Source organism: Pygocentrus nattereri, chromosome 6 (genome assembly GCF_015220715.1).
Source record: "Pygocentrus nattereri isolate fPygNat1 chromosome 6, fPygNat1.pri, whole genome shotgun sequence".
Classification (NCBI taxonomy): domain Eukaryota; kingdom Metazoa; phylum Chordata; class Actinopteri; order Characiformes; family Serrasalmidae; genus Pygocentrus; species Pygocentrus nattereri.
The window spans coordinates 22,187,799-22,199,277 of record NC_051216.1 but is presented as its reverse complement, the minus strand read 5'-3'; the positions used below and the strand labels follow the sequence as shown (position 1 = coordinate 22,199,277).

Genomic DNA, 11,479 nt, shown 5'->3' with positions numbered 1-11,479 from the left:
AGTACACTATTCACCCGGTTTAATTCGGTCTCGGCATTGTTCGCATTAGCCTCCCTCTTCATGATAATTCCTATAGAGGGTAAAACTCCGCCTTAAAGTCTCCACAGAAGTGCAGCAACGAGAGGAAGCGTTTAAAATGATGACAATTTTTACAAGCCAAAGATGGAGGTGTACGTTATTCAACACCATTGTTCAAATGAGCCCACATACTGTGCTTGATTTTGCAGAGAAATGTGCTTTATTTTTTTAGCAAGAATAGCACAGCTTTCCATACCATTTCCAAACATCCATCCATTCAATCATATATTCATCCATACATTTATTTATTCAGACAAAGCTCAAAAAGGAAATAAAAACAGTCGATATAAGAAATAAACGTTCTTTCAAAAATATATTTGGAACACATTGCACTAAAATAACTATTGACAGTCTGTCTGTGCATTGTCATTTGTGTGTGTGTGTGTGTGTGTGTGTGTGTGTGTGTGTATGTGTGTGTGTGTGTGTGTGTGTGTGTGTGTGTGTGTGTGTGTGTGTGTGTGTGTATGTGTGTGTGTGTGTTGTGGAATTCTGAAACTGTAACCTTCAGCAATGTTTAAAAAAATATTCTGAACAAAAGTGTTAAGGAGCTATGATTAAAAAATCTAAATTGCCCCAATAATACTGGACAGGTATGAGTGATTCTCCTTCATCTGGCTGATGGAGGTAACGGAGGCAGTGGAGGAGCACCTCTCTCCTTCTGCAAAGATCCTGTAGAGAACACAGACAAGCTTTATTGTACTTGGATCAGTTGCTGCAACATAAATAAATAAATAAATAAATAAATAAATAAATAAATAAATTCTGAGAATAAGAGGCACCAGCAACAAATGAACAACACCAAAATATAACATTCTGTGTAACAGTCTACATTAGGCAAAGATCTTTGGAATAAATCCAGAATTTAAGCAGTCATATTGGTGATGATATCGTCCATCCAAAAGTCTGTCCGTCTTTCAAGTACAGATGTAACATAACCTTTTCCTATCCAGTCACATTACTTCACTATTACGGACATGAAGCAAAATATATTTCATAGCAAAAAAATGTTCCTTACCTTTGCCTTCACTCTTACCAGCCTTGCTGGGGTATGTCTTAGGGCAAGAGACGTAAGGCTCTGGTGGTGGCAGCTCAGATAGGGAATGGAAGGAAAACCTCATCTCCCAGTCATCTAAAAAAAGAGGATAATATTACTCTGTGGATCAAGTATGAGGGCTTAATTTTAACAAAGCAGTAGTACATTCTCACCACTAAAAACTGTTGTTCTCTGTTTGCAAGTGTAAACTGATTCTTTGCAAGATTTAGATAAGTTTATCCCTATTATAAAAGCTGAGTTCATTTTTTTCCCTTTGCTTCAATTCAAAAGCTTGAATCACAATTCAGAAGTTTAGGATCACTGTATTCAATCAAATACAAAAAGATGTTGCAGACAATGAATGAAATTATTCATTTCATTCTCTTACCACACTCTCAGAAAAAAAGGATTAAACTGTCACTGGGTGTTACCCGTCTTCAGTACCTTTAGTTAAGGAACATAACTGGATCATATTTTCTTGAAATTATTTTATTTTATTTTTTTTTTCATTTGTAATGACTCCACACATCTGGTCTGTTTTAAATTCTGTTTTAAAATATTATGTTATGAAAATGTTTCAAGAAATGAATAAATATTATTAACAATCATGTTTAAGTTGTATCTTCTACCTTAATAAAATGCTTGTCCATAGAGATGTAAATGCTAGCTTAATGGTGTCTTAAGTATCAATCTCATAAACAGATGTGAAGAAGTGTAGAGGAACAAGGCACCAAGACTGGTTTGATTGAAAACACTCTCTGGGTATTATGTTAAGTCCAAGGCTGAGACTGCTGACCTCAGAGCAAACATAGAGTCTGTCTATTAGAGTGTAGTGCTGAACACAGAGCTTATCAAGTCCAAACAGACGTCAGGGACTAAACATTGCTTATTGCTTTGTTACCTGTTAGGACACAGCCGCTCAGTAAAATAACATTACACAAACACATAACACACAGATTAAACTCCCACTGACGTGATGTGCTGTAACAGGGCAGATACCTTCACAGTATTAACTGTATTAAAGATTTTAAACACACTATAATGGTAACAGTGGTAATGAGGCTTCAATTAATATCCTCAGCAACTATTCATTATAACAACAATTCTTTCCAGACTACCTTATAGAGGAATTCCACTATTTTGCTTTAATTTCTGTGTAATTCAGTGATTGTGAAGTTCACCCTCTACTGCACACATTATGAAAACATTGAAACAAATATTCAATTCACTTTTCTTGAATAAAATGATTCTTGATTAATTTTTTTGGACTTGATTATTATGTTTAAAAACATTAAAAAAAAGAAATAAATTTAGATTTTTTAGATTTAGATTTTTGTAAGGGACCTTTTGGAGTATGTCGCCTTGAGGAAACATTGTGCGACAATAAAAAGAAATATAGAGCCATGTTCCCTGCAGTGTTGAGACCTGGCTAAATCCATTCCACTGTTATACAATGCTGTTATTTCTGCAAATAACAAAAAACTGATACTGAATGTTCTAAAAAGAGGTTTAGAAATGTCCACTAAGAGAGAGTATGGCTAAGCACAAGCTTTTTATTGACTTACACAATCTCTTCCCTTTATTGTTAATCATTTCATTGTCTTTAAATATGTATAATGTTATTGCAAAATAAGAAAAATGAGTTTGTTGCCCTTAGGCAACATTGTGCAATAGAGGGTTAACAAAGCTATTCAGAGTGGTCTGACGTGAAATGGTTCACTGCAGAGAAACTTACCAACTCAGATTTGTTTACATTGGTGGTTATAGAAACCAGAGGTTCAACAATGAATCTACACATCTTCTGAGTTTTTAAAAGTGATGATACTATTAATTGTAAATACTATTTTGCTTTATAATACATGCACGTATTCACCATGAAAGAATAAAAATGTTTTAAGTCAAAGATGTCTCAAAACCATCATAAAACAATATGTCAGGAATGGTGTGATGTGTTTGTTAGTATTTCATGTAAGTTTCTCTTGCATGAATCATTTTTAATCAACACACTCTGAATGACTTTTTATATCTTAGCAATTTAGTTATGTATAAATTTAAAATTCCTCCTGGTATGGTGGAATTCCCCTTCAAGGCTTAGTCTAGGTTCAAAATCTATTTCCGCTTCTAAACTCTGACTGCCTGAACCACATATGAAGCTGATGTAAAGTACTTGATATGCTGTGCACATGAGTGCATTCATTAGTTGAATTATTTATTAGCGCACCAAATTACGTTGCTTGGTAACCACAGCCTAATGGTAACAAACTACGCAGCCTGGCTGAAGAAACATTTACTGTGATTTTTATCTTACAGAAAAGTCACAAGCTGTTCATGTCATATGTGGAGTGTCAATAAAATATTTTTTACATATGAACCTATGGGGTGGCACGGCACGGTGCGGTGGGTAGTGCTGTCGCCTCACAGCAAGTAGGGCCTGAGTTTGATTCCCCGGCCGGGTGACCAGGGTCCTTTCTGTGTGGAGTTTGCATGTTCTCCCCATGTCCAGATACTCCGGTTTCCCCCCACAGTCCAAAGACATGCAGTCAGGCCAATTGGGCATGCTAAATTGTGAATGTGTATGTCTGCCTGTGATGGACTGGGTGTATCCTGTCTTCTGCCCGATGACTGCTGGGATAGGCTCCAGCACCTCTCGCAACCCAGAAGGTGTGTGCGTAAACATATGGGACATAATGTAAATAAGAAGTAATCCTGTGATGTTACACCTTAAGATGTTTTTGTTTTGATTTATGTTTTTGAGATGATTTATGTCTGTGTTTTACATAAATACATGTGGTAACATGCAGAAATTTAGTTCAACATGTTCCACTGTGAAATTATACATTTGAAAGGTGTAAATGAATGAAACATGACACGAGAAAATCAAAAATTAAAAATAAAAGTGTGCATCACATGGAAAAAGGTGTGATAAATATTTTCTAAAAAAGTGAAAGTAATGTCTATTAATCACAAAAAAATGTGTTTATTTTGTTCAAAATAAAAAGTAATACTACGTAATAAAGGCATACTACATTAACTTTCCCAGGGGAGAGGTACATATTTTGCACTGGAATATGGTGCAATTACACACCATAAGTGAAGTTCCTGAAGATGTAGCCTTGAGAGTATCACTCCAGTTGTGGGTTTGTGGGTTTTGCTAAAGTGCACACTAATATGACGTATTTCCAAATTTGTGTGCAAGCACTCATTAAGTTCGCAGACATATTTTATCTCTGTGGGACAAATAATCGCTAGCATTTTCACAAAATTAACATTATTTCCAATGAAACAGCATGTTACAGTATCACTAACATGTTGAACTCTGTGCAGCCATATGCAAATGTTTGAATACCCCTGGCCAAATTACATGTTTTGTTGATTTTATCAGTGAATATCACATCCTCTAAAAGGAGGAAACTTAAATATGGCATTTGTTTGTACATTTTAGTGCAGTTTTTTAATTCTTTGCTGAGGTTAACATAAAAATAAAACATGAAATATAAAATCTGCCATAATTTTTACACAAGCCACATTTTATGTTTTATTTTTTCCACAATTTTTTTTTGCTGACCAGTCAGGTCAAAAGTAAGGCAGACCTCATGGAAGTTTCATCTACAGCATGAGTACATGTAAATTCCATACCTTGACTGTGTTGTGGGGAGCTCTGGTAGCCATTGCCAATGGTGGAGGGAGGTGGGGGAGGAAAGCCCCCTGTTCCAGGCCGGTCTGGGGGTGGAGGAGGTCTGCCACCTCCTCCACCTCCTCCAGGACGATTAGGAGGTGGTGCAGGTGGAGTGCCACCTCTGCTTCCTCCTGATGGAGGGGGAGGTGGAAGAGGACCTATAGAAAGACATCCACATTTCTTATGCTGAACCACAGAATACTTAAAAACACATGAAACCTGGCCAAGATTCATACCCGATCGTACAGATGGGCTCCTTCCTTGTTGTGGTGGTCTTGCACTGGGTGGAGGTGGAGGTGGGCCAGAGCCTCCAGGACGTGGGACAGGGGGCAGGCTGCTTGACGATGGAGGTCTCTGAGGAGTTCTGTTCTCCTCCCGTGGTGCAGGTGGCAGCGGAGGTAAGTCTCCTCTTCCTGAAGGGGGTGGTGGTGGAGTATTGCCTGTAGGCCTTGGCGCTGAAGGGACCGGTGGTTTATTTCCTGTTGGAGGCAGTGGTGGTGGAGGTCCATCTCGAGAAAACGATGCCCTATGTCCCCCTACAGGTGGTGGGGGAGGGGGAAAATCATCTGAAGAAGCAGCAGGAACTGTGGGAAGTGGAGGTCGACCACTAGAGGGTACTGGAGGTGGGGGAAACGATGCCCTGTTTCCTCCTATGGATGGTGGAGGAGGTGGAAAATCATCTGAAGAGGCAGAAGGAACTGTGGGAAGTGGTGGACGGCCACTAGAATGAACTGGAGGTGGTGGAAAAGATCCCCTGCTTCCTCCCATGGACGGTGGAGGAGGAGGAAAATCATCTGAGGAGAGAGAGGGAACTGTGGGAAGTGGTGGACGACCACTAGAAGGAACAGGAGGTGGGGGTAAATTAGTTTGCCGCCCAGGAGGACCACCTGCAGGGGTTGGGGGTAGGCTGGGGCGTCGGCCCGGTGTGGTGGATTGTGTAGAATGGGAGGAGTTTGGGGGTCGACCTCCAGGTAAACTAGGAGGGCCAGTGGGATGGGAATTGCGCTGAGGGGACGGCATAGAGGCAGGCACAGGTGGGATGCTGCCCTTGTTCATGGGACTTCGCCCAGGAAGAGTGCCAGAAAGTCGAGGAGGAGCACCACCACCCGGTGTGGGGGATCTACCACCAGAAGGAGGCATAGGTGGCCTTGCTGGTTAGAGATAAATGGACATTAACATCCCATACAAGGAAATATGCAATTTCACACATTTTGACCTGTCCACTAGTGTTGCTTTTATTTTATGAGAAATTAAATAATAATTACCAGAGGTGTCTCTGCTTCCTGGGGATTTTAGTCTTGGCATCCCACCCTGGAACAGTCCACCTAACCCACCTGGAGCTCCGCCTCCAAAGCCACCTCCACCTCCTCCTCCCCCACCTCCTCCTCCTCCTCCTTTGGGCTCTGTGGGAAAGATATTATTTTATTTAAGAAAGAACTTAACAACGAAAATGTTTAAGTTCAAAATGCTGTATGTCCATTTGTAGTGATTTCAGATATAACAAGTTTTTGAAAAGAATAACGGCAGATGTCAATGGAAAACCCATTTTTATTTTATAATGGTATTAATCATAACATAGCATTAATATTCATTTTATGTGTAAAGCCAAATCCAACAACATATATATCATAAATAAATGAAAATGTTCCAAAAGTGTTTATAATGTGTTTTTTGCAACAAAACCTTTTAACTCTTCGTGTGCTGAATATACTTGTTTAAGAATACAAAAGAATACTAAGGAGTTTACACTGACAGAATAAATCCAAATTACAAATTTCAAAAGTAATGTTTCACAATGGTGCAGCACATTATTAGTATTGTTCATACTTTAATGTTTTGGTGGGCTAAATAGAATTTATTAATGTGCGCTGTCATTGCATGGTGTGCATATCCCACAACTGCAGAGGTCACTCACTCTCAAAGACTGGAGCACTGCGGTCATTAGTGACAGCTTTCTTCAGGCGGGTGCCTTTGCAGATGTCGGTTAACAAAGCGTTCCTTCCCTGTTGTTCAGATTTCTTCAGAACTGGTTTCTCTGTATTTGCCTGTATCAGATGAATAACAGTTACTGAGACTATTAATGCAGTCAAAGTCACCACTAGATGGCTCTCTACAGTTACAAACGCTAAACAGTTTCCTGCTTGCAAGACTATGCAATGTTTCAGAGGTGAATAAGAACACTTCTTGTGGGAAAGCGTATTGTATAGAATGTACTGGTGTATAAAATAACATATCTTAATATGAATAATTTAAGTCTGCTCCTGGCTATCTTTTGTAGGGATCAGGATAATTTGCTTCCACTCACTTATCAGTTGTATGTCTTACCGAGGCAAATGTTGGAGGAGGTGGAGGTGGTGGTGGTGGAGGTCCAGGCATATTCTCTTCTTTTTAATCCTTTTCCAACTCTGCACCTAAAGACCACACAAAGCATTGCAGAGAGAGTGATCGAGAGAGATTAGAGAGAAGGAGGGAGAGAGAGAGAGAGAGACTACAATAGTCTTTTGTGTTCACATTTAATGCTATGCATAACCTCAAAGTTCACACACTAACTTGCTTGGCACCGCACACACAGTCACTCTCACAACAGAGCTTTCACACTTAATCTTCCTGTAGTAGGTAAAGAAGCTACTCATAAGCAGTGAAGGAGATTTGCAGAAACCCAAGAATAACACAGCCAAGTTCACTAACAAAACAAGAAGTTACTGACTGTTTGTATGCTTCCTCTTTCTTGAAGTTTAGTTCTCATGTCTAAACCCAAACATTTAGCATGGCACCAAGCAGTGGTGTACTGGGTTGAATGCTTTTTAACAAATGGGTTTTAGCATAGTAGATTTTTTTTTGTCTCTTTACACCATAAATGTATTTACGTTACACATGGTGTTTTCTGCCTTATGAGGTCATTTCAAGAGAACAGCTGTGACCTCATTACCTGTGTTCACTGTCACTTGAAGCTAAACAAGGCAAGTGATGCAAGCATTACTCTAGTCCATGTTTCCCTAATTTAACATGGCAGGCTGTGCAGAATCTGGCTAGTTTCCACTTGTCCAGAACTATAGGACTGATGCCAGATTACAATAGCCCAGGGCTTACCGGAGATCGGCAGGTTCACCAGTACTCTGCTCTCCAGCCCAGAAGCCCCAGGCTGTACAGATGCTTCACCGAGATGCCACATTTTTTGGTGGACCCCCCAGCAGGTCAGCTTACAAGAGGTGCTGTCACTTACTGAGTCACTGACTGATTGAGTAACAAACAGTGTTGACCATGTGTGTTTCAGGTTTCCACCAGATATTTCAGGCAGGTGGATTAAAATATTTGCCACCAGTGATACATCAAGTTAGTCTGGCTATACTAAACATTGATACATTCACACACACACACACACACACACACACACACACACACACACACATACACACACACACACACATTTCATTTTCTAAGCCTCTTTTCTCTCAGGGTTGCCCCGCGAACATTGATACAGTTAAAGAAAATTGCATCAGTGCTCCATGACCCTGAGGGAGAAGCGGCTTAGAATGTGTGTGTGTGTGTGTGTGTGTGTGTGTGTGTGTGTGTGTGTGTGTGTGTGTGTGTGTGTGTGTATGTGTGTGTGTTTGAGTGTTTTAATATACATCCTGTATCATAGACATTTGCATCCGATTTCATTTCAGTTCCTTAGTCTTTAAATACATTTTTACATTCTAGCTCTGTGGTTTTGCCTCCGTGATGTGTTAGATGCACACATAAACAGAACAGTCTTTTGTATGTGTGAGCGTGTGTGAGTGTAAATTAGGAGCAATAAAAAAGCATTAAAATAAAATCTACATATTTCCTTTTTTCATTTTTCATTACTTGTGTGAAGATTAGGCTTAGGTTTAGGATTTTGCATGTCAAAAGTTCATTATATACATACAGGCTGTACCATATACAGTGGTCTCAGAAATACTTTTTTTTCAACCATTGGTAATGGTTTGACAGTTTTATACTTGTTTTAGAGAAAAACACACTTAGCAAAGCATTAAATTGATTTCTGTGGCGAACATTTGGAATAGAATTTCAACCTGACTGCACTAAATGTACTGTCAGGTACAGGGGTGGAAATATCAAAGTCTGGAGCTGTTTTTCATACAGTAGTTTTAGCGAGCTTGTATAAAAAAAATTTTTTGAAAAAGTTTTGAACGCAAACCTGCAGAAAATGGTTTAAACGATAATTTGAAACTCACCTGCCACCTTTCGTCTTGGAATGTCTGTTTAAATGAAAAGTCACTTGCTTTGAGAATTTCCTTCTTAACACAATAAACTTAATACCTTTAAGTATGGGTCAAATGTCCAAATACCTTTGGGGGCCACTGTACTACATATAAGATGATGCATGTCCTGATATTGTATCAGGAAAAGAAGGTGTGCAGCTGCTGTTTCTATGTAATTCTGAAACAGCTGCCAATTTGCCAAATGATATGAAAATACTGAACTTTTTCAGTATAGCATGCTTTTCATGGTATTTCAGATGAGGAACAATTTCAGTTGTCAGAGAAGCCTGAAATTCAGTCCTGCAAGATCTCAGGTCAGATACAAAATCTTGTTAAGATTGCAACAGTTAAGATAATTTTAATGCTACTGTACTGTGCAAAAGTCAGTAATTTTACACAGTGCTGTGTATGTTAACTGCAGCACTGGATCCTAGGCATTGAGTGGAATCAGCATGCTTCACTGAGGGAAGCAGTGGTCTAAGTATCTGCTGCAGAAGAGGTCACAGCAACTTCCTGAAGCATAAACCCCTACAAATGTCTTCTGTGCAAAATGTGTATCACCATTTCCTCTGCAGTTAGAGTGCACTCAGCCACAGGCGCATGCTACTGATTTTGAGGGTTTGATGCACTGTAACAGGTTAGGAGGCTACATGTGGACCTGTTACAGGGATTCAATATGAAGAGGCATGCTATGGGCTACTTCATGATATTTGTTGCAGACCTTTTTGCAAAATCACTCAAAATGTTGTGCTGCTCTGTTGTTTTTTTCGTTTTTTGTGTTTTTTTTTTCTTTAGAAGTACTTCTAAAGAGAATGACAAGAATAGTGAGACACATTCTAAGTAAAGAGTCGAGAGTAGTGAAGAGATGAACAAATGAAAAAAGCCATGTATATCTGAGAAATGCATTTGGCAGTTTTAGAGCTGTTTACCACAATCAAAAAAGAACAGCAAAGAGCTCAGTTATAAACAAGCTGTGTGAGTTTGTATGAAGATTGAAGGCAGACACAAAATCACAGGCCCAAAAGAAGTTTTGCCCCTTCCTGATGAGGGTTGTATACATACTGAAAAATGAATGCTGTTGAAAATGTATTACAAACATATGCTTTTAAAAATAAAGGTGGAAAAAGAGTGGTTTTGAGTGATGATGCAGATTAACAAATTTGAGCTCCCTAAAGAAACTTTCAACCATTTTGGTGAAAAAGATGTTTGAAGAACCTTTCAAAAACTTTTTGAGAACTTCCACATAATATAAAAGACAAAATACATTTAGAAACCTTTACTTTTAAGAATCTGCATGTGATGAATTTGCATTATGTATATTACTGCAAATAACCAGTTTCTAACAAGTAAGCACATTAGGATCATTTTTCATGATCATTTTTTAAAGCACAGGCCATATCATAAGCCTGGTTACAGAAAATTTCTGTCCTTCTCAGTGTGTGTCAGTTACATTTCCTCCTCTGAGTTTCCTCTGAGGTGGAGCCCAAAAAAAAACAACCACCTTCAGATCAAAAAACATCAACCTTTGACCCGTGAGGATGCCCCAGCTCTCATCCACAGCTTCTCTTTCCTCCTTTGACCCTATCTCTCCTTATTTTCCCTCACTCTAGTCACAAAAAGCTGGACTCACCCGTGTATGAAGCCGTAGAGAACTTACTTCCACAGTTGTGCAGACAGTTGCATTGAACTTCCTCTCTCTCTCTCTCTCTCTCTCTCTCTATGCAGCAGACCAATCGGAAGGTGCATAGCATAGTCTCACACAGGGGAGTGGGCCATAACGCACAGCATGCAAACGAATGCTACACACTCATTTCCTCACCCTTTCTCTCAGTGAGAATGAGAACAGCTACTGTAAATGAGAAGATATGTGAGCTCCTGCTAAGTGCATTCACAGAAAGAGGAACTACGTGATTAATATAATTCAGGGAAAAATAGGGCCTTTTGCCTTTCCAGAGACAGCTTGAAACTGAAAATAAAAACGAAATAACAAAAGCATTACAAAATTCCTTTTAGCTGAATGTGTTACACTGCTCTCTTCACCTGAGGTTTGGTATTGATCTGTAGCAGATGTAGTTTCATTCAGTTATGCACTGGAAATGTATACACTTTTTGTCAAATTCAGGAAATATCTCCTCATGGTCTGCTAGCTGACCATTTTTAATGTGGGCACTGGAAGAAAATCTGCTGTTCATACACAGCCATGGCTCTGTTAATGAGAAAAAAATATATTAATAGCTTGGACCAAGCCACAAAACAAAGTTTGAACAAGAACTTGGTAAAAAAAAGATGTGAAAAGGATGAAAAGGGATGAGTAGGTTGCTCTGTTTGCTTGACAACAGGTAACATTGACTCATTGTTTTACAGAATCAATAGGTCAATATTGTTTTGGTCTGTTTGTTAATGTTTGTGATAGCTAATTCCACCTGGTTGGTTTCCCAATAGCAA

General features: G+C 39.1%; 1 protein-coding gene across 1 annotated transcript; it reads right to left on the bottom strand.

Moving 5' to 3' along the window:
* Positions 1–215: 215 nt before the first annotated feature.
* wipf1a (WAS/WASL interacting protein family, member 1a) lies at positions 216–10,746 on the bottom strand. The gene is made up of 8 exons (XM_017692356.2): positions 10,665–10,746; positions 7,113–7,198; positions 6,703–6,832; positions 6,053–6,190; positions 5,024–5,938; positions 4,748–4,945; positions 1,094–1,207; positions 216–747 (listed from the first exon to the last, which is right to left on the bottom strand). Exons 2-8 carry the CDS (start codon positions 7,161–7,163, stop codon positions 686–688), a joined length of 1,608 nt encoding a protein of 535 aa, XP_017547845.2. The 5' UTR covers positions 7,164–7,198; positions 10,665–10,746; the 3' UTR covers positions 216–685.
* Between the last annotated feature and the right edge of the window lie 733 nt (positions 10,747–11,479).

Coding starts and splice junctions, on each gene's coding strand:
- wipf1a (XM_017692356.2), bottom strand. CDS start 7,163: ATGCCTGGACCTCCACCACCACCACCTCCACCTCCTCCAACATTTGCC. Junction 1,208..4,747: donor CTCCCCACAACACAGTCAAG/GTATGGAATTTA, acceptor CTCTTTTTTTAG/ATGACTGGGAGATGAGGTTT. Junction 748..1,093: donor TGGTAAGAGTGAAGGCAAAG/GTAAGGAACATT, acceptor TGTTCTCTACAG/GATCTTTGCAGAAGGAGAGA.